This window comes from Vicugna pacos, unplaced genomic scaffold (assembly GCF_048564905.1).
Source record: "Vicugna pacos unplaced genomic scaffold, VicPac4 scaffold_20, whole genome shotgun sequence".
Classification (NCBI taxonomy): Eukaryota; Metazoa; Chordata; class Mammalia; order Artiodactyla; family Camelidae; genus Vicugna; species Vicugna pacos.
This window is the reverse complement of record NW_027328741.1, coordinates 41,890,543-41,913,007: the sequence shown is the minus strand read 5'-3', so window position 1 is coordinate 41,913,007 and position 22,465 is coordinate 41,890,543. Positions and strand designations below refer to the sequence as shown.

Sequence of the window (22,465 nt, the reverse complement as noted above, 5' to 3'; positions counted from 1 at the left end):
AGGTGTTTTTCTCACTTCAGGTGCAGTGAGGACTGGGTTTCTTCACACTTCAAGTGCCCCCGGTCTGGATGCAGACAGTCTGGCTCTCCCCCCAGGCCTGCAGGTCCCGGCCACACCTGCTGCTGGTCACTGAGTCTGTGCTGTGTTCTCTTCCAGGACAAAAGGTGCACTCTGCCCCCACCCCACCCCACCAGCGGTGGCAGAGGCGGCAGACAGGCAGGTGAGCTGGGGCATGAGACCTTGCCCGCAAATCAGTGCCCCAGAGGCCGCTGGTGACTAGAGGGACCCCGGGGCAGAAGGCAGCATGGGAAGGGTGGAGGAGGAAGGTTCAGGATAAGGAGATGAAAGGGGGAACTGATAGCACTGTGAGGACCTCGACCATAAAAGGGAAGAGAAAAGACAGTGACAGCTGGAGCGGTGTCGGCGTTAAAAATTGCAGGCTATTTTTTTAAATTTTACTAATTACCAATATAATTGACAGATTTCTTATTTTATTAAAGATAATGTGCCATGTCGTATAACAGGATATAGTATGTTATTATTTATTAAATAACACATAATAGAAGATATACTAGCATATTATGTTCTGTTTATTTATCAGATTGTATATAATACATATATAGGTGTTTTTATACATAATATATAATTCATGCATCTATATAATATATAACCCATAATAAATAATGTAAGATTATGATTAATATATAACAAGATTACATAACAATAATGATGTAATTTTACCCATTGTATATCTTGGTTCATGACACATTCTCATCTTAGTTGTCTGTCAGAGATATTTACGTATTAAAATTAATATTATAAGACACAGTTATGAACATATTACCCAGCATCATAACAGGAATATTGACAGTGACATACTGTGTCCTCTTTCCCTATCCTGCTCTTGGCCTCTTCTCAGAGGAAGTAACCAGCATCCTGAATCCTGGCTTACCCTTCTCTTATGTTATATTCACACACACAATATTTAAGATCGGTTAAAACAAATGAACTGCAGGTACGTGCAACTAAATGGATGAATCATACACTCTATGTTAAATTGAAAAAGTAAGCCCTAGAAGGTAGCCTATAGTGTGCTATGCTTTTAACTTTGTAAATATATGTCAACTAAACTCACTAAATTAAGAACAACTACAGCTAGAGTCCAGGTGGGAGAGGGACAGATAAAAGGTGAGGTGAGCAGATTTGCTGCAGGTGAGCGAGTTCCCTTCAAGTAACATGTCATTCTCTCTGAAGCAGGAGGCAAGGCCATCTGCTGGGAGTCAGGGAAGAGACAGAGGGAAGCTTAGAGGTGTGCAGAGAGCAGAGAATGTTGACACCACTGAGTGATAAGTGGGGAAATGTGCTCACTAGAGAAATCCTGGAGGATTACAAGGCAGTGGCAACATGATGGGCATTGATTTGTCGTCTTAGAAATCTGTGCTGGGAGAGCCTGCTGCCTGCAGGCTCAGAACAAATAGAGCTGGGTGAACCGAGATAGAAGTCGTCCTGGTGAGGAACTGGAAAGATCAAGGGTCAAGGGGGTTTTGTTTGTCATAGAGTGCTGACTGTGGATGCAGAGATGGAAGTTGAGGAAGTGGAAGTAAGAGCAATGTGGACAGGCAGGAAAGTAGAGGAGTCAGTGCTTGATGCCCCAGTGAGGGTGAAGGAGGGCCAGGGGGGCTGGTGGAGAAGCAGCCGGATGGCTAGAGGTGGGCACTTAAAGGAGAGAGGCTGGAACTGGTATGGAGACACGCCCGGGTATGAGCCCGGGGGTAGGGTGAATGGGGGGTGGCTGGCTCAGGCTGACGGAGAGGAAGACCCTAAAATGACCATACTGGGTGGTGGAGGGAGAATCAACTTTGAAGTCTTGCTGGTAGGAGGTGAGGCAATACAGAGTTGGTGGTCCAGGTGCTCCTGACTGAGGCAGATGAGCAGGGAGGCCAGGGTGGCAGGCACTGCTAGGAAAGGATCTGGGTTTTCTAGGTGCTCCCAAGAGAGGAGGAGCAGTGATCTGAAGGTGGAAAGTGAGCACAAGGAGGTCAATCCAGGCACCTGATCAAACAGGGGGGTGTGAGGGGGCAAAGCGTCAACTCCAGAGATGGTGGCCCAGGAAGCAGGGGCCACAGGTGAAGTGAGGGGAAACTCAGAGAAGAGAGGGAGAAAAGGCTTCTGGGTGTAGGGGGAAGAGAGGCCCCAGGACAAAGGAGCACAGAGGCACCGTGATGAGGATGGACAGGCTCTATGGTGACACTGCAGGGGTGGCTGGATCTTTGTCCTGAGGGCTTAGTTTGGGGGGACTACTGACCTCATGAGGACACCCCTCTCAGCAGCCTGGACATAGGCTCTCGCTCCTGAGAGCTGTGTGGCCACCACTATTCCCAGAGGGGCTCTGCCTCCATCTTCTCTTATCAGACTTTCCTGCCCAGCCCCCGACCACCAGTGAGGGAGCCTGGGCCTCGCAGCTGCTTCCCATGGAGGGACACAGGCTCCTCGGAGAAGCAGGCTGATCTTACTTTTCTCCGTAACCTAGGGCCTAGCAAAGCGCCAGGCCAGGTGTGGGCCATGTAGGGGCTCAGATACTTACCAAACTAACTCAAAGCAGTAGAATAGCAGAGTAGGAGGAAGTGACCACTGAGCTCACAGAGTTCACTGCCCACACCCCCATTCTACAGATGAGGAATCAGAGACAAAGCGGTGAAGTAGCCTTGGCCAAGGTCACACTGCTCTTAAATGCTGGCTGTGTTGGGCATGCCAAGTGATGAGCTGCAGTGAAGGGGCTGAGAGGGGGCTCTGGGGCCAGACAGCTTGAGTTCAAGTCCCATCTCTGCCATTTATTAGCAGTGTGATTAATGAATGTCCTTACCTTTAAAGTGGAATTCATACTGGTGCCAACTCATTGAATTGTCGTGAAAAGAGCGTTCCTGCAACAATAGGACAGAGTTCTCTAAGGGTTTGCTGTTGCTTTGTTTACTATTATTGTCACCAAGTGAACCCTGAAATGAAGAACAAAGGCAGCAAGAATTTTTATTTTAAAGGATTTTAAAATCCTCTGATGAATGTTTCATTTCATCTATTCAAGTTTGCATTTGACCCTTATTAAGGACTACACAATGGATGACTTTTGACGCAATCTTGCTTCATGTCTTTAATTCTCACTAACGACACAGGCTATTTAACAGGCAGCAGTTTCTTTTCCAGGAAGAGGGACAAAAGGCTAAAAATGACTCAGTGTCTCTCGGTCCCCAGTGAGTTGGTTCTGACCTGCCAACCCAGCTTTGGGGATGTGCCCGCTCCCCCTGGGTTCGCTGAGCTGCCCCGCAGCCTCCAAGGGGCACTATATCCCCACACGAATCCAGTCTCTTGGTTCCTATCTTTGCTTCAGATCCCTCAAGGACTGCCCATGACCCAGGGCCCCATCTGCCCCACCAACCTTGGCTGCTGGACTCCAGGACACTATCCTGGGTCTCAACCATCCTCTGTTCCTATGACAGTCCCACTATTCTACATTTTGTCCTTCATGTGTGGGCTCCTGTGGCTTGCCACACAGCAGGGGTCTCCCCGTCCTCCACCTTGGGTAACTGCATTTTCCTGCATGGTGCCTAGCGAACCCGTGTGGAGGCAGGAAGAACACAGAACAACAAGTGCTCAGAGGGGCTGCCTTTCCCACTGCAAGGGCCCTAGAGAGCTTTCTCCCAGCTGGTTATTCACAGGCACTGAAGCTGTGGAATCTCGATCTCACCAATTTAAAGGGCATCATCACTAATTACAAAAGCAATCATTTCTTCAGAAGCAAAAGGAGAAAAGACTTTGTGTTCCTCACCTCCAACTTTTTCCTTCCACCTTCAGATGTTCCTCATCTCCGGGCAAGGGTAGAAAGCAACTCACAGAATATTATTTTTGAATGTTTTTTCCCACTTTGAAGATTGCTTTCCCAGTACCGATGAAGGCTAGAATGGTTTAGCTTTCCAGGACTGAGTATTCAGAGGCTTGGGGGGGGAGGTGAGATAACTCAGCAATATTGAACCTAACAGAGACATTAAAGGTTCTATTCTAACCAGAAAGGAAGCAGGACGCTATAGAAACAGGAAAACCATAATTGGAAATGCAGTAACGATTTACAAGAGAATAAACTTAAAGATGTAAAAATGAAAAAGGATATCAAAATAAAAAAATGTGGGAATGGGAGAGGGGAGCAAGAAAATATAAATTTTTTTCTTTTTTTTTTCTTCGTTATTCTTAGGATGTGTTGGAGCCTATGTGATTATTAGTCTAAAGGAAATAGATATAGTAATGGATTGATATATTTGAAGAATAAGGTAACCACAAATCAAAAGCATACAATAGAGTCGTAAAAAAACCAAAAAGAAACACTCAAAATGGCTTAAAGACTTAAATATTAGACAAGACACTATAAACTTCTAACAAGAAAACATAGGCAAAACACTATTTGACATACATCTCAGGAATGTTTCCCTAGGGCAAACTAAGCAACCCAAGCAACAGAAATAAAAGCCAAAATAAATAAATGAGACATAATTAAACTTATAAACTTTTGCACAGCAATAGAAACCATAAGTAAAACAAAAAGACAACCTATGGAGTGGGAGAAAATATTTGCAAAACATGAGACTGACCATGGCTTAATTTCTAGACTATATAAATAGTTCATACAACTTAATGAGAAAAAAATAAACAACCAAATCCAAAAATGGGCAGAAAAACTAAACAAGCAATTCTCCAATGAAGACACACAAATGGCCAATAGGCATATAAAAAAATGCTCAATATCGCTCAATTATCAGAGAAATGCAGCTCAAAACTACAATGTTATCATCTCACAACAGTCTGAATGGCCATCATTGAAAAGTCCACAAACCATTAATGCCGGAGAGGCTGTGAAGAAAAGGAAACTCTCCTACATTGTTGGTGGGAATGTAGTTTGGTGCAGCCACTGTGAAGAACAGTATGGAGATTCCTCAAAAGACAAACAAAACAAAACAAAACAAAAAAAAAACCTTATCACCTAATCCAGCAATCCCACTCCTGGGCATATATCCAGAGGGAACCTTAATTCCAAAAGATACCTGCACCGCAATGTCCACAGGAGCACTGTTTACAATGGCCAAGACATAGAAGCAATCTAAACGTCCACTGACAGATGACTGGATAAAGATGTGGTATTTAGATATAACAGAATATTACTCAGTCATAACAAAGAAGGAAATAAGGCCATTTACAGCATCTTGAATGGAACTGGAGATGATCTCAATAAGTGAAATAAGTCATACAAAGACAAGTATCATATGATATCATTTATATGTGGAATTTTTAAAAAATGTTGCAAATGAACTTATTTATAAAACAAAAACAGACTCACAGACTTATAAACAAAACTTAGGAGTTTGGGATCAACAGATAAAAATTACTATATGAAAAACAGACAAACGACAAGGATTCACTGTAGAACACAGGGAACAGTATTCAGTATCTTGCAACCTATAATGGAAAAGAACCTGAAAAAGAATAGGCTATGTATATGTACAACTGAATCACTATGCTGTATACCTGAAACTAACAAAACAGCTGTATATCTGAAACTAACAAAACATTGTAAATCAAACACATTTCAACTTAAAAAAATTGATAAGCTCTAAATAACTTTATTCGGAGAAAATCTTGAACTCTTCCTTCTTAAAAAACTTAAAATGGGTAACTTGAGCAGGACCAAATTATACTGGATGGGCAGTTACATATCTTCTCTAGCACGGGTCCGTTGCTACACACACACATTGTGTTTGCCTACAGGTAAGAACAGCCCTGAGTGCACAGGGAGTGAGTCCTTCTCGGACAAGGCCTCAGTGGCAGTGGCCTCCTTGTCACCGCTCCATCTCACCAGGAGGCCAGGGTTTTGACAGGTGAGGGGACATAGAGCTCATACATTTCAAATTGATTTCCCGAAAATACTATGGAAAAACCAAATTCACCTGCAGTGTGGGAAACATGAGCAGGGCCCCTAAGCAGACAGACAAGCCCAAAGTAAGATGGCCCGATGTTCAGATCAGAACCAGGACAACGACAACCTGGCCCCAGTTAAATGACCACCACCTCACCTGCAATGAACTGCTCGTATTCAATGTCAGGGATGTTTCTATTGAGACTTGGGAGGTCAAAGGAGTCGGACCAGGGAATCCAGACCTCGTTGATGTCGGGGCTCTGCCAGTGGTAGAGGTGGCCCCAAGGGGATAGCACCAGTACCGGCTCCTCCATCTTCAGCAGGGTCTTCAGGAGGAAGGCAATGTGGATGCAGACGTTCCTATGGAGGCTGATGCCCTCTGGAGGGTTCAAGTCACACAGAAGGTACCTGGCAGGGAGCAAAGGAGAGCGGGTCTTCAGGGCCAGGCCTCTGCACAGGAATCCTGGCTTAGATAGAACAGATACAACGGGAATCCCTGCATAGCCCATGGCCTAGACTCCAGAAACATTCAGCAGCTTCTGGTTTATAAAGTGGAGGCACTGCCCACCCATCTCCATGTGGTCAATTACTTCAAGTCCGGGAACAGTTGCGGAAGAAATCTTGGTGTCTGTCTAACACCACTAAGCACCTGACTAGCACCTGAGCACCCGTTCCCCAGGGGCTCTCAAACTTCTTGTTCTACAGAACCGTATACAATCTTAACAATTACTGAGAACTCCAAAAGGCTGTCATTTATGTGAGTTAAATCTATCAATATTTCCTGTGTTATAAGTTGAATAAGAAGTTAGAAAAAGTGTATGAATTCACTTAAAAATATTAACAATCTACTGTATGTTACCATTAATACTCTTAAACTAAATTTAATTCTATTTTTCAAAACAAAAATCATTAGTGAGAAGAATAGCAGTGATTTTAATTTCTGCAAATCTCTTATGGACTGGTGAGAGCTGAATTCTCCTATCTGCCACTGCATTCCCTGTTTTGTGATATCACAGGCCAGGGTTTCCCTGCAAAACCCCACAGGAACTCGGGAGAGCAAGAGTATGCAAAAGGCAGGTGACATCCCGGCGTTTCTTTGAAAATGGTCTTGCACCTCAGTGGCCTTGGATACACTTTGATAACTGCTGCCCTATCCTAGGCGAGACTCTTCTACACTAGAGCCAGGCAAGGGTCCTGGATTCTGTAATTAGTTACGGCCACCACAACCCTCCCTTCTCTGTGTGTTTCTCACAACCTCCATTACTGCAGATGAGGATGTAATCCTCAGCCGGGGCCTCTAATCCCAGAAGACTGCTAAATTCAAGAGAGAGCGTCCAATCTGCCATCCCTACATCCCGCACAGTTTGAGTCAAGCCCTAGATAACTGCTTACCGGCACTAACCCTTGTCTTACTCCTGAGGTTGACAGAAGGAATCAAGATCTGGATGGGACTGAAATTTCCCTGCAGATAAACAAGGCTGATAAACAACCCCATTCCAACATCTGATTCTGGGGCTCTTCAAAACCCGGGTAAGGCCCCGCTTCATCTAAGATGGGTCCTCCGCCTGCCCTTCCCGGGGGGTTCTGGGAGGCCACGGCCACCAAGGGCGACCCAGACTCGCGGCCCTAGCCCCAGGGCCTGATGGGGAGGAAAGCTTGAGGCTGTGCCCAAGCCCTGCCCCGCCCCGCCCCAACACACTCCCAGGCACCACAGCCCTCCCCGGCCAACACCCCTACCCCGATCCCATCCCGGTTCATGTCCACCTGCCCCGCTGACGGCGCGGAAGTACGTTTACCGTCTGTGGGACGCCGCCCCAGACAGGATGTCGGCCGCCGACTGACCAGGCCAGAACTAGTCGCCAGGCCAAGCAAGCCGCCATCCCCAGCAGCAAATGCCGCCATGGGTCCCAGGCAGTTACACACTTCCGGAGCCCGCTCCCCGCCCCAGAAGCGCACGCTGGCCCGCGCGGCGCGCGGTGCCTGTAACCATGGTAACGCCGCGGGGCCCTCCCCTAGCGCTTGCGTCGTGCATCCTCCCGAGTCTAGATGTGTGAGGGCAGAACTTGCGGAGCCAATGGGAGCCAGGGCGCGGCCAAGACGGGGGTGGGGGGAGGCTTTTGGGATAGCTGGGCGGGGCCGTGGAGGGCGTGGCTGCGCGGAAGTCGTGACCTGCAGGTGTCGCCGCCCGGAGGCTGGGGCGGTGCTACCACCAGTGGGCGGGGCAGAGGGGCAGCTAGGCAGCGGGGCAGCGAGGCAGCGGGGCGGGGGCACCCTCACATGTCCCTGTGTGGAGATCAGCCGGGGCTCCGCGGCCTCCGATTGCACTGGACGTGGACCCAGGCTACCGGTGGGCGAGAGAGAGGGCTGAGCCCAGGCACGCACGGCTGGCCAGGTAGGGCACCTGAAATGCAGATCCGCCAGGCCCGCTGCCGGCCTTGAATACGCGCTGCTAGGCAGTTTCCAAGAAGAAGGGATCTGTCATAAGATGGGAGGTAGGGCTGGGGTGCCAGATGCCGGGTTGTGTGCAGTCTCAAAGGAGAGCCATGGTGAGAGGGAGCAGAGCAGCCCCTGTGTTGGCGGGGCTGTTTGGGGTATAGGTTGGGGGTGGTGTGTGCCTTGCTCTATGGTCCCCCAAGAACCCTCATTCCAGAGCAAAGTGCTCTTCTCCCCCCGCCCCTCACTGCACTCCCTGCCTTCCCCAGCACCACCTGGGGTGTGGTCATGTCGGGGAAGGGATTGCCCAGGGAAGGGGCTCATTCAGGGGCAGGGGCAGGGGCCACTCAGCAGGGATGCTGGAACTGACTGCGATGAGGTGCTTCAGAACTCCCCTGGGATGGGTTTCTAACTAGTGGGATGGAAGGGCCTCTCCTTCCTGGGGTGCAGTTGGGGGAACTAGATCCATCATGAATGTCAGCCCTGAAAATGGAGGTTGCGCTACATCCATTCCTAGAACGAAAAATCAGGCCTCTCCAGCCAAGGTGACTCAGAAAGTCATTCAGCAATGTTCGGGGTCCCCAGTTTAGGCTTTCAATTAGAGCTGAGCAGCTCAGGAGGCCAGATCCCTGTCCGTGGCTCCAGGAGTAGGTTTTCTGCTTGGGGACAAGATCCTCACAAACACCTGTGTCTTTGTGGGTCACTCCCCTCTGACAAGCTGGGAGGCAGGGTGCAGTTGTGAGAAATCGTGTTTCCATGAGTAGAGGACCACCAAGTGGTGGGGGCACAGGAGACAGTGAGAAAAATTCCCACAGCCTTTCTGGAATCAAAAAACTGGCAAAGGTGAAAAAGTGTATAATTTGTTTTATTGAACAGGCTGCTTATGTACGTTTGGAGGGCCAGGTTCAAGGACTCTGCACCCCTCCAGGACAATACCCTCAAGAGAAGAACAGACAGAGTAGGAGGAGATGTGGGGTTTCTCCCAGGAATGAGGCAGAACAGGGATTTCTGCAGATATGCAAGGAGACCCCGACCACTGAGAACGGGGTTACAAACTCACGTGACCCCTGTCGTGTGTGGCTTGGGCTCTGGGTCTGGCCTGATCATGTATTCTTCCAGCTGAGTTCCAGAAACTCAGAGGGTAAATTTAGAGGGGCTGCGCTTGGAACTCGGTGTGGAGACGGAGGGTCCTTTACCCTGAGTCTCCTCAGCCTAATCACTGTAGCTGAGTTCCAACACCACCCAGGCCCCCAGGGTGGCCGTGGAGGGAGAGCAAGCCTGGCAGGTGACCCAGGGGTCCCACTGCTGTGCCCCTCCCTTATCTTTGTTCCCTATCACCCCGGAAGTTGCGATTGTCTCATGTCATGGTGACAAGCCTTCTCTCTTCTCTGTCAGATGGGGTTCCCATCCCTGCTCAGTCTTCTCTCTGCATGGATGCTGAAGGACCAGGCTCACTTGAATTTCTGAGCTTGAGCAGTAAGGTGGAAACAAAGAAACCAATGGAAACAAAGAAACAAGTGATTGTGGCAAAGCTCCCCACCACAGAGAAGCTGCCCTGAGTGGAAGGGAGGGTGTGGGCATGCCCATTTGTTTCCTGTCTCCCAGTGCTCTTTGCTTTCTTATTGCAGACCTGCATGGTTACAACAAAATAATCTGCAAAACTGAAAATATTTACTCTCTGACTTTTACAGAAAAGGCTGACCAGCCTCTGGTTCCCGTACCGGTCAAGTGATTGGAGTATCTTTCTAGTTTGGAAACATCTAGGCAGGCCCAGGTTTGCAAAATCCTTTAAGAGTAGTTGCGGAGTTTTGCTTCTAAACATTTTGACGGCTGTACACTTCTGAGCTGAGGTTGTGCTGTGTAATTCTGAGCCGGGATTTTCTCAAACTGTTTCTCATTTCTTATACCGGACACCCCTAAATTCCAAGGGGAATGGGATGTTAAGGAAGCCATGGAGTTTAGGAAAAAGATACAGATTTCATTTCCATATAAGCATCGATGTATCTCCATCCTAGGCAGTATCGGTTCTGTAGGATTGATAGGGGAACTAAATAGCAGCCAAATTTATAGAAAATAGTGGGTCATTGGGTACACAAGTTCTTCTTTTCAACATTTTGGTAATGTTTGCAGTTTAAGATGACCATTCCTGAGAAACAGGCAGCCACTTAGAATGAAATTGTATTTTCCCTGAACCATACTCAATTTTTATTTCATAAACAGCAGGAAGGGCAATCACACCTCCAACACTTGGGGACCTCAAAGATAAAATGTAACTTTCTGAGAGCACACTCCCCACCTCTCCCCTTGCTCTTTTCACTGTCCCATTGTCCCTGAAGGCTCTTTCGTATCTTCTGCTCATGACTCCAGTAACTTCCTCCTCTTTCCTCAGCTGGTAAGTTTACTTTTCTTCTTTGACCAAGCAAACTGAAGCCAACAGAAGAGAAATTTCACCAGCAACTCCCAGCACATCCGCTCGCCTTCTGATGTCTGTAACCTCACTCTCGCTGCCCCACCTCTTATTACAGGTGACATCGAAAGCCAGAGCATTCAAAAGTCGCCAGGGGGGCCATCCATCCAATCTTCTCTGGGCTGTCACTCCCACATCCATCCTCTCTGTCACTACCTGATCTATTTTTTTCTCCTGCTAGTTGTCTCCTATCAGTATATAAAAGTCCATCCTCTTAAAAGGAACAAACATCACTCCTTGACTCTAATTTGCCCCACCAATTGCAAGCCTATGTCTTTGCAGCAAATCTTTTATGAGTAGTTTAAACTCACTGTCTGCATATTCAGTTGAGCCATCCCCTTTTGCACCCACTCTGGCTTTTCCCCTGATCCCTTGCTGTATGGAAACTGTTCTGTCAAGGCCATCAGTGACCCCACGTTGCTAAATATAGTGGTCAGTTTTTAGTCTTCATCATGCGTGGCCCTTTGGCAGCATTTGACCCAGCTCTTCCATCCTTCCTTCCCCGTGTTCCTGCTTTACTTAGCCTCCAGCCCATCACTCTGCTTTCAATCCACTGGCTGGTCTTTTGCCAACGTCTCCACTTTTTTCCAAACATTTACTACGAATGTGCCCAGGAGTTGGGTCCTGGGTCTCTCCACTATCTCTCTGCTATACATTTGGTGGAAGCAACTAGATTTGGAAATTGACATGCCATCAATTTCTCGATTTGTTCAAAACTCCCTGATTGGCCCTTTCCATTTGGAACTCTCTCCCTGATACTCATATTATTTTTCTTTCATTCATCTTGCTTTCACATTCATACGTATGTTCTACTGTGTAAATTACTTTTCCAAATTTTAAATCAGTCCATAAATATCATGTAAAATGCTCAGATCTCTATTATTTCCACTAAGATGCTAATTCGACCATAGAAAATTTTTGCATTTCTGTATTTATGACAATAAAGTGAATAGTATTTCTACAAGCCTCACAGTTAAACAGTGTGTTTGTTTGGGGCTATTATGTAACATGAAATAATGATACATCAACATAGTCCTTTTTCATTTAATTTTATGTAACACCAAGATGAGGTTTTTGCACTGAAGACTGGTATTATTGAAATTTTACCTACGTTATGGACAGTCAGTTTCTGTGAAAGCCCTCATTTCTCCCCTTTTCTGATATATTTTCCATTTGGATATTATAACATATAACTTGGAATGAAATAAAATTACAATTTCATTCACATAATAAAATTAATACATTCAAATTATATATTTTAATGTTAAAAAGAAAGAAAAAAAACCCCCAGACTCCTCTACCTATTAGGCATTTCTGTGGCAATATCTAATAGACTTCTTAACCATGACATTGAAGAACTGAGCTGATTCCAGCCCCTTTCCACCTGCTCAGCCCCATCTTGTCCCATCCCCTGTGGATGGAGAGGACATCCATCCCATTTTCCAGGTCCAGATGTTGGAACCATGTTCTTTCTCTCTCTTTCTCTTACACACACACACACACATACACACACACACAGCAAATCCAGCTTGTTAGAAAATTCTGGCTACTCTGTCTTCATTAACCACCTACTCCCTGTTCCCCACCCTCCTAGGAGCCACCTTCAGCCTCTTCCTGGACACCAAATAGCCTTCTTCTTCCATCTTTGCTTTTCTACAATCTCATCCACACAGAGTCAGAGGGAGCCTATAAAAGCATACATTGAGGGGGTGGGTGTAGCTCAGTGATAGAGCACATGCTTAGCATGCATGAGATCCTGGGTTCAAACCACAGCACCTTCACTAAAATAAATAAATTACCCTCCACCCACAAAAAACCAAAACAAAAGCATAAATTGGACATCACCCATCCCATCAAAACTCACCAAAAGGGTCACCATTTCATTAGGAGCCAAAGTCGTCCCAAAGTCTTCGAGGACCCGGCGTGTTCTGCCTCTCCGTGCACACTCTTCCCGTCATTCTGGGGGCCTCTGGCTCCAGCTCTTCCTTATTCCTCCGGATCTATGCTGCTTCAAGTTCATTACTCTGTGAGATCTGCCAGGAATGCCTTATTCCCTCCTGCCTGCCTCGCACCCCACCACCATCACCTGAGTTTGCTCATACCACTCTTATTTTTCCCCAAGCTCTTGCTACCCCCAACATGCTGCCTGTTTCCTCTGCTAAAACTCTGAGCCCCCAGTGATGGGGAGTCGTGTCTATTTTCTTGACTAATAAAGCCCAAGAGCCTTGGGATCGGGTCTAGTTACTAGATTCCCATATGTCGTAGGAGCTTATACAGATTTGCTGAATGAATGTAGAGGTCCTGGTCCAATCTGATGGAGCACTTGTGTGTCCTGCTGAAAGAATAACTCTCCTTTCCTCCTGAGGGGGGTGACCACTTCCTTGGTGATCAAAGGCAATATCTATTATCTTTATGCTGCTAACATTAGGCGGGGAGACTGGGGGATCGTCATTTATATTTTAAAATTTGATTCACTCTGCAGATTGTCTTCTGTCTATATACCCTTTTGAGAAACCATTTATGAGTGATCATTCTTCCATCAGATTGAACAGGATCCAGGGGGAAGTACCAAGCCTGTCCCATCGGTCATCCTGTGTGTCATGTCCTGTGACCCAGTGGATGCTCAGCACGTAAGTGAACCGACAGGAGTGAGTGAAGAGATGGGAGCATCTCATTATTGTTGTGGCTGCACTCTGTTCGATGCCTTGAGATTTGGGGGTTTAAAAGTGCGAAGGGGAGAGGCCAGGTCCTCTGTGCTCTTCCTGAGTGCCCTGGACTTACCCATTCCCCCAGCCCCCTCTGGGCAGCCAAGACCAGGAGCTGGGCCACCAACGATTGTGTTGATCAATAATCCACCTCACCCAAAGTACGGGGGTATGAGTGGCCAGCACAACTGGTTGTAGACTCTGGAGTCAGGTCCTTGGAGGAATTCCTCACTGAACGATGTTTTGGACCTTTTATTTTTCTCTATAGCCTCCAGCTGAAGAAACAGATTACCTTAGATACATGAAAGGTGAGGACACATATTATCCCCATGGAGCCCAGGTGGGGATGGGAGTCTGCTGTTTGTACAGCCGTTGGGCTCGTGTTGCTTTGGGCATCCCTGTGCCTGAACTCCTGCAGTACACTCGGTGGTAAGAACGGGGTGCCTGGCAGGGAGGGAAGCAGGTCGGGAGACTGCACAGCTGGGGAGACGTTAACTTGGGGTGAGCGGGAGCCGGCTGATGCATGGCATCTCGGTGCAGGGAACTCTCCACACTCAGAGAGGTTCCCACTCCCGCAGGGTCCCTTTGATCAGGGTGCTGGATTGTCAGCAAAGCAGGGTCCCTGTGAGGATCATGGTGCCTTCAGGCAGTGGGAAGTGAGGGGTCCAGTGTCACTTACATTAACTGTGCACCCGAAGCCAACCCCCGTATCTTTCAGCCTGTTTCCTAATCTGCATAACTGGAATGATGTTAACCATCCCGAAGGTTCGTTGATGGGCTGGGACACACTAGAAAGCCAGGAGCTGGAATTCCTCTGTCCCCTGATTGTTAACCTTCCTTGCCACTATTTGCTCTCACAAGCTCAGTCTCTCTGTCTCTCTCTCATTCACTTGTAATTTTCTCTCCTGCTCTGGTTTCATTTGATTCCCACCCTCCTCCCAATCCCCAGATGAGTGAAATTAATTTCTGTGTGTCAGTTCCAAATTCCCGGGAAAGATGCTCTGTCCCCTCTGGATTGGTTGTCCAAACAATCAGTTGCAGCCAGAGGAGTGAGTCCCTCTGTGACCAGTGGAGGGGTTCTACCCAGCCCCCAGCCACCACTGTGGGAGCACATAGCTCTCCGAGGAGGAGGTACTGGCTGTGACTTGGTATCACTAAGTGTGAATTTATGTCTCCTCTTGCCCCACCTTCATCCTCCTAAACAAAGATGAAAATTAAACACTCTCGGGATTTGTGTCATGGAACACTCAGGGATCCATGGGGCTAAGAGGGCTGGATTCCCTGCTGAGTGTAAGGGGATACAGTGACTCCCCAACGAGAGCCTGTAAAGGGAACAAAACCGGCCCCACCGTACACTTAGGGCTCTGAGTCCACGTGACGTTGAGCCAGGCTTCTGACTACAGCTCAGAGGTCTGGTCCGACCAGGTTAGTCTTTGAAACCAACCAGCTTTGGATTCCTCAATCCTTCCCTGAGGTTTTACCTGAACCACAAGCTTCTGTATCTCTGAAGACAGATGATGAGGACCCTTCACGTAAGGCATTTGCACAGCCCTGTGCGGGAATTTGTGCTGCACGGTCTGCCCAGCGAGCTGACCGAAGTTGGTATTTTACTGATCTTAGAAATAATCTGGTTTCCTGATGCACTATTTCACTGAACAAGCAACAGAAGCCACCTCTGGCTGATAAAAGCAAAAAAGGGACTTAATGAAAAGATACTGGGAGGGTGCATGGAGTGGCTTGGACCAGAGCCGACCCGGGGGCCGTAAGAGATGTTGGGGAGCCACAGGCACCAGGCTGGGCAGGGTGCTACCGGGCCCCCTGCTGCCCCAGCAGGGATCCCCCCTCCTCCTGACCCTCTACCTCACTGCAGGTTTTGTCCCGGCAGGGCCAGGTCACACTGAAGCCACCAGCACCTCAATGGGGAGTTGGCCCCGTCTCAGCTGAGGGCATGCCCAGTGTGGGGAGGTGCCCAGTTAGAGGAAGGCGGGTCCCCTACTATTCCGAGTTAACATGCAAGTCAGTGCCCATCACTCAGGAGAGCCAGGCTGGTCAGACTTCATTGTGGTGACTAGGCCGTCTGAGTTCACTTATTACTTTTTAGGTTGGAAGGCCCAAGAGGGAGAAAAAGTGGAGGTACTAGTACTTATTTTATATTTCCCATGTACCAGGTGCGGTAAGCAAGCCACTTCAGACAAGGCCCAGAACAACCACATAAATAGTCCACGGAGCAAGTCGTGCAGTCAGGCCTCTGCAGCCCCGAAACCCGTGTCCTCATCAGTTCCGTAGTTACCAGTGGAAGTTGTAGGGATTTATGGGACTGTGTGCTCCTCTGGGGGCTGGGATGTGTGTGTTTAAATCCAAATCTTCAGAAACTCGGCTAGAAACACAGCCACTGACTTTCTGCATGGAGGCAGAGGAGGGGAGGCTTCCAGCCTCTGGTCCAGCTTGTGAGGAGCTCAGAAGTTGCTCCTTCTGTACTGAAAACATTACCAGAGCTGAGGGAGCTGAAAACCAACTGCTCTTCTTAGATCCACAAGAAAACAGGGGGAAAGCTGCTCCCAACACAGAGAGGCAGCCGGGCAGGCTTGGAGAGTCACAGCTCCCAGGGAAGGACACGCTTTTGTAAGAACCCAGGGGTCAGGCAGATTTAACAGGTCCCTGAGGCCAGCTGGAGGCTCAGCGTGGGGAAGTCTGAGTGTGAAAACTCCAGGGGGCCAGTCAGAGGGGCCCCCTACTCTTTTTCATACATTTTACCTCCAGGACCGTACCCTGTTCTCAGAGTGAAGATCATAGGAAAACTCTTCATGCTTCCTGCCAGGAAAGGAAAAAATAGCTCTATTGAAATACACCCAGAACATTCTCTTCCATTGTGGGGGGTTGTGTTTTGCTTTGTTTTTTTTTTTTAATTTTTAGTGAGAAATTATTTTACCAGAGCCTAACCTACCTAGGGGAAGGGAAAAACCTTCTGTGTCACCCAAATTGGGGTGGGGGGGAAGAGACACACTTGTGGAGGTCACAGCTCAGGGCACAGGCTCAATGAGAATAAATCACAGGACTACAGATGCCCTAATTTGTCCCACTCCCACAACACCTTACCTCCATATCAGTAGGGCCCCTGTGCAATGACAGGAATAAAATTAAAAGAAGTAAATGTCTCAGGAGTGTCTAAGGAAAACCCAAAGACAGCGGGGAGATGAAAACAAGGACACACAGGCGGCTTTAGCCTCTCGCACGAATAGCTGTAGCAAACTACACACAGCCAAGCCCCAGTAGATAAACAGAAAACCTCACAGAAGAAAATGTTTATTTTTGTTCTCTTACCCAGTGCATTCCATGGTGCATCCTCGCCTAGAATGGAGTGGAAGCAAGTCCATCTCAGAAGGGACATAACTGAAGAGGGATGGCTTTCCAGACTCTGAAGGGCAGAGAGAGCACCAGCCTGGGTTAGAGAAAGGTGAGGGGTGGGGTAGGGGGTGGGCTACCTTCTTCCCCAAATAAGGAACCTTCCTGGGGCCAGCAGAGTTGGAGGGAGGGCCATGGGGTGGAAGCAGCCAGACTTCTTCCTGAGAAGTGATAGGATGCCTCTAAGGGACCTTTCAGGTGCCCAAACTGGGTCCTGACTGTGGGAGCCAGTCGGTCTGCCTCAGAGCCCAGGACAGAGGTGGGCGCACAGCAGGCCGGTCTTACTTGGCCGGATCCATTTCACTTCTCCGAAGCCCTGTGTAAAACATGAAGCGTGGACGGCCTGGTGAGCACAGCTCTGCCCTCAAGACCGGTTTCAACTCCTCTCTTCCCAGAGAACAGCATCTCTGAGCCCGTCCTGGGTGACCTCACAGAGATCACCCTAGTGGCCCAGGCTAGTGACCGGGAACATGTACCTTCCTGCAGCCAACCACAGACGTCCACTGATGCATCATATACTGGCAAAGATGTGAGTCCCTTTGCATTGGTCTAACAGCAGAGACTCTGCCACAGGCCCAAGAGGTGGTGTGTGGGACATGCAGGGGTGCAGGAGTGTACGCAGTGCAAAGGTGTAAGTGGTGGCAGGGGTGCAGGGGCTGTGGAGGGTGCAGGCAGTTCAGGGGTTTTGGGGGTGCAGGCAGTGCAGATGTGCAGAGAGTGGCAGGGGTTCAGAGGTACAGGGAGTGTAGGGGTGCAGGTAGGTGCTCAGGCACGTGGCCAGGATCAGAAGGCAAGTGCACATCCTCGCAGTCAGCCTGACCCCGGGAGGCTAGTGCAATGGTTTGGGGCGGCGGCGGCGGTGGCGGCGGCGGCGGCGGCGGCGGAGGGTGGGAGGCTGCACGGGGAAGCCGGTCAATTTCTTCTCCTCCGTGCAGCCTGGCCTGGGGGGTGGGGGGGTTAGGTCCGGGGGCGGCGGCAGCGGCAGAGGAGCGAGGCGGGGATGCACCTGACGAACTGGTGGAATAGCTAGCTGCCTTTTCCTGGCTGCCGGGCCTGGGAGCGGCGTCTGCTGCCCCAGGTCGCCGGACACACCTGTCCCACTCAGCTTGCTGAGTGGGGAGAGTGGAAGGTGACATTAAGGGGCGGGGCCCACGGGGGGAGGGGTGCTGCCACGGGGTAGCAGGTCAATTCGCTCCGCTCTCCCCCGCGGGGGAGCCTGGGAGCGGCCTCCGCTGCCCTAGAGGCGGGACGCCGGTCTCCAGGTGAGCTAGGTCCTGGGAGGCGGGGGCAGCGGCGCCAGGGGGATGGGGGCCGTTCCAGGGAGCTGCTCCATTTCTTCTCTCCCCCGCGGCCTGGCCTGGGGGCGACCTCTGCCGCCGGAGATTTGCCTGAGGTCCGATTCCAGGTGAGCTTGCTCCTGGGAGATGGGTGCGGTGCGGTCAGGGAGCTGGTAAGTTTGTGGCTGCGGAGATAGGAAGGCTGCCCCGCAGTAGCTTGTGGATTAGCTCCATGTCTGCACCGTGTTGCCTGCAGGCGGCCTCTGCTGCCCCAAGTTCCGGGACACCCCTGTCCCACTTAGCCAACTGGGGGCGGGAGGCAGGGTAGTCAGTGTGCAGGAGTGGCTGGGGTCTGGGGCTTACAGCGGGGAAGCGGGCCCATTTGCTCCCATCATCCCCGCGGCTTGTCCTGGGGGCGGTCACTGTTGCCCTGGGTTACGGAACACGTGTATCCTAGTCAACCTGACCCTGGGAGGCGAGCGTGGTACGTTGGGGGTGTTGGCATCAGCGGCGGGTTTTCCCATGAAGCCGGTCCATTTGCTCCCATTTCCCCTCATGGTTTGCCCTGGGGGCGATCCCTATTGCCCCAAGTTCGCCGGACGTCCATCTCTAGGATAGCCTGCTCCCTAGAGGAGGCCACAGTGAGGTCAGGGTTCAGGAGCGGTGGCTGATGCGGGGGATGGGGATGCCTTGGGGAGTTGGTGGATTAGCTCCCATCTCCCCGATGGCTTGGTGTGGGAGTGGCCTCTCCTGCCCCAGATCTGCAGACACACCTGTCCCATTCAGCCTGCTGGGGAGGGGCCCCCTGGGCGGTGACTTTAAGTTGCGAGGGTGGAGACGGCGAGGGTAGAGGACCCTCAGCGCGGAGCTTGTCAATTTGCTCCCCTCTTCCCCGTGGACAATCCTGGGGGCGTCCTCTGCTGCCCAAGAAGCCAGATGCCAGTCTCCAGGTAAGCTTGCTTCTGGGAGGCGGAAGCGATGAGGTCGAGGGGCAGGGGCAGCTGCCACGGCCTGCTGCCCCGCCCTGCTGCCCCGCCTAATGGGGCCACTTCTTCTCCTTTCCCCTGACTGACCTGGCCTGGGGACGGCCTCTCCCGCCCAAGATTCGCCTGACACACCACACCAGGTCAGATTGCTCCTGGGAGGTGGGCGCGGTGAGATCAGGGGGTGGAGAGGAAGGGGGTTCAGCCTATTGCGAGCTGGAGGATAAGCTCCCATCTCTCTGGAGGCCTGACGTGGGGGCGGCCTCTGCTGCCTCTCGTTCTCAGGTCACCCTTCTCAGGGTCATAATGTCCCGCGGGTGCGTTAATTTGCGGGGGTAGCGGGGTGAATGCGAGGTTATGGAGACTGTCACTTGGGAGCTAGTAGTTTAGCTCCCATCTCCCCAGCAGCTTGGCCTGGGGGCAGCCTCTGTTGCCCCAGGTCTCAAAGCACAGTTTTCCTGACAGCTTAGCCACCGGAGGTGGGCAGGTTGTGCTGAGGGGGCGGAGGCAACATCCAAGGCAGCGACATAGGGGGCTGTCCCAGGCCAGCTGGTCTATTTGTTCCCATCTCTACCTTTGCTGCCCTAGTTTCACAGGACGTCCTTCTCCAGGTTATCCTTCTCCTGGGAGGTGGGCGCAGTGCATGCAGCCCAAGGTCTGGGCTCTCCCCTGGGGAGGGGAAGAACTCTCTTGTTCTCTTTTGTCTTTATTCTTCAGGGAAGGAGTTCCTTGACTCAATTCTTAATCCTGGGAAAGTGTAGCCTGTGTTACGGAAGAGCTGCTGGACAGTGTGGTTTCTAGGTGGGTTTTCACATCAGCTGATGCCCAAGGCAGGCAGGAAAGCTATTACTCAGAGCTTCTTAGTGTGGAGTTGGGGGATGGTCCCGCTGTCCTCACCATACTTTTTAAAAATGTGTTAGTCCCCTGTTTTTCCTAGGTGACATTTTAGGTTAATGGGTCACAGATTGCTGGCACACTCATCCCTGTTCTGAAACATCTTTTAAACTTGGGTGAAGTGATAAGTAGGGGAAGAAGATGATTTACTGAAAGGTAAGAATACTTAAATATGCATTAAAGCTACATTCTGTCAATCTTTCTCAAATGATTTTTCTCTGATTCTAAATCCACGACCTAGTGAATTTTATACTCCTGTGTAAATCGTTGACCTTCACATCACATTTGTTAAATGGTCAATGAGAGTTTTAAGTAGATTATTCCTGAAAGGAAAAGCTCAGGCTTTTGAGAATTCCTTGTCTGATATCACCCAGGCAGTCACAGTATAAGACAGAGCTGATATAAAAATCCCTCAGCTGCCTGACCTGCAAGGCTTCTGGGATTACTGATCCCTGAAATGCAGGTGACTCTTGATGATATTCTGGGGGATGGTTTATATGATCAGATTCTTCCAGTCCTGTAAATGGGTTCCGTGGCCCCAGCCCCGGGAGAACTGGTCATAAGGGCCATATCGTGAGGGGTGGAATGGGAAGGCAAGGTGTATGAGCTGGAATCACTGAGATTCCACACTCGCTAAACACAGACTCCAGAGCCTAATTGTTGTCAGGTTCTGTTCTGGATTTGAGAGTGTGTTCAGACATGATTCTTGCCCTTCAGGAGTCACTGCCTGGGTGGAAGTAACCTTTACATAGATCTGTGGAGGATGACATTTAAGTAGATGGGCTGTTATGATTCTCAGTGTGCCCAGGCTTGCTCTTCCAGGCACTCGTGGGAGTAACGAGAGTCATGTTATTCACTCATTCACTGATTTATTACCCTTGAATTGATCATTCGTCCCACAGTAAGTGAAACAAGGTATCAGAAAGCTGAGTTTTGTCCCCTCTCCTATCACTGATTGTATCTGTCTGTCGGGCACCCTGCGTATGCATTGTGAAATGGTGGTATTTCGTGCCCAATGGGGCAGCACTGTCAGTTCTGAGAATCGGGGGAGTCTCGTGGGTAGGACAGCACCCTGACACACATGGCAACCTCCTCACCACGTGAGACAGCATTGTCGATGCTCAGGTGACCCGATGTAGATGACGATGTTAAACCTGAGCGTTTTTAGTTATCTTGGCGACTCTGAAAATACAGACTACCTGTCCCTACCACTGAAGACGCTGAGTGTACCCCAGAATTCTGCATTTTAAGAAGTACTTTAACTAATTCTGATGAAGATGATCTGAGTGTCGCATTGAGAAAGAGTGTTGTGCAATACAGCAATATTGAGGATTCTCAGGGAACGATGTCTTTTCAGGATGGTCCAAGGGCCCTCACTTGAGACTTTGCCTTGGGTTTAAATTTATGTGTTCAGAAATGATGTCTCTCACTTCCAGTGCTTGTAAGCGTGCTATGTGCAGGGACTTGCACTCAGTAGATGGCAAAAACTATGATTCTTCAGGTCACCGAGCTAGAGTGTGAGCGATATTTTATTTTGGTTTTCTTTATAACAATGCAGAGTCTCCCGAGAAGAGATTCAGACTGAAAAGCTTTGTGTCAGACTTTGGAAGACCAGTGGTGCCCAAGGTGTTCTCTGGCAGCGCAGTGATGAATCTCGGTTCCTCTTTCACTGCTACGTCAATGAAGTGGACCACTTGGACAAGGCCAAAGCTGGCATCTCAAACTTTGCCATTGACAGTGATTTTCGGCTCCAGGAATCCATCAGATGCAGCAGGCGGCCAGAGGAGGAGCCGAACAGGCTCATGAAATGTGACATCCCCAACTTAATCAACACGGAGCAGAACTCTTCCTTTGGGGAAGATGATCTCCTGATTTTGGAACCACCAATTGTTCTAGAAGATAAGCCAGTTTCTCAGACCTCACACAAAGACTTGAATTGAGAAATGTGCTTTGTCAAGTGTCTTTCTGAAGATGTGAAGTCTGTCTTTGTATGGCAGGAATTCCCCATTCACAAAATTGTATGTGTTTATGTCTGAGAGAGAGAAATGGAGACAGAAGAAAGATAGAGACAGAAGAGTGCCCCTTCAGAAGAGAGCTATTTAAGGTGAGTTTTTGTGCCTTTAAAAACATTTGGGGTTTTGGGGGGAACAAAGTATTTACACTTTCTCATTCTCCTAGTTGGAAATCTTGGCCCCATACTCAGTGTTAGCGGCCTTGAACGGGGGTTGGAACGGTGTGTTTCATCTGGTGCTGCCACTTCCACGCTCTGCCTTTAGCACGTTGCTTTGCCTGTCAGGGCTGCCACCCTTTTAACTGTAAGGTGAGGAGTCTGGAGTAGGTGATCCATCCCA

At 49.5% G+C, this 22,465-nt stretch overlaps 1 protein-coding gene and 1 long non-coding RNA gene across 9 annotated transcripts; one reads left to right on the top strand and one right to left on the bottom strand.

The window, feature by feature from the left end:
* Window positions 1-1,231: 1,231 nt before the first annotated feature.
* LOC140693993 (GDP-fucose protein O-fucosyltransferase 2-like) lies at window positions 1,232-7,961 on the bottom strand. 4 transcript variants are annotated; one of them, XM_072957498.1, is made up of 4 exons: window positions 7,718-7,961; window positions 6,111-6,361; window positions 2,864-2,921; window positions 1,232-1,270 (listed from the first exon to the last, which is right to left on the bottom strand). In XM_072957498.1, exons 1-3 carry the CDS (start codon window positions 7,831-7,833, stop codon window positions 2,878-2,880), a joined length of 411 nt encoding a protein of 136 aa, XP_072813599.1. In that variant the 5' UTR covers window positions 7,834-7,961; the 3' UTR covers window positions 1,232-1,270; window positions 2,864-2,877. The 4 variants fall into 4 exon arrangements, 3 of the variants coding, with proteins under 3 accessions (XP_072813599.1, XP_072813600.1, XP_072813601.1); XM_072957499.1 differs by having other exon boundaries at window positions 1,247-1,273; XR_012069713.1 differs by lacking the exon at window positions 1,232-1,270 and having other exon boundaries at window positions 2,910-2,993; window positions 7,750-7,959.
* A 176-nt stretch (window positions 7,962-8,137) lies between these two features.
* On the top strand, window positions 8,138-22,134 carry LOC140693997 (uncharacterized). Of its 5 annotated transcripts, none has more exons than XR_012069717.1 (8): window positions 8,138-8,345; window positions 13,397-13,483; window positions 16,884-17,012; window positions 17,356-17,489; window positions 19,938-20,021; window positions 20,158-20,270; window positions 21,673-21,740; window positions 21,869-22,134. It is a non-coding gene; the product is annotated as an uncharacterized lncRNA (long non-coding RNA). The 5 variants fall into 5 exon arrangements; XR_012069719.1 differs by having other exon boundaries at window positions 20,141-20,270; XR_012069716.1 differs by having other exon boundaries at window positions 21,853-22,091.
* The last annotated feature ends 331 nt before the right edge of the window (window positions 22,135-22,465 follow it).

Excerpts from the sequence above, each read along its gene's own strand:
- LOC140693993 (XM_072957498.1), bottom strand. The coding sequence starts at position 7,833 with ATGGCGGCTTGCTTGGCCTGGCGACTAGTTCTGGCCTGGTCAGTCGGC. Across the intron at positions 6,362-7,717 it reads CCGCGCCGTCAGCGGGGCAG|GTACCTTCTGTGTGACTTGA; the intron begins GTGGACATGAAC and ends GCTCCCTGCCAG. Across the intron at positions 2,922-6,110 it reads ATACGAGCAGTTCATTGCAG|GAACGCTCTTTTCACGACAA; the intron begins GTGAGGTGGTGG and ends CTATTGTTGCAG.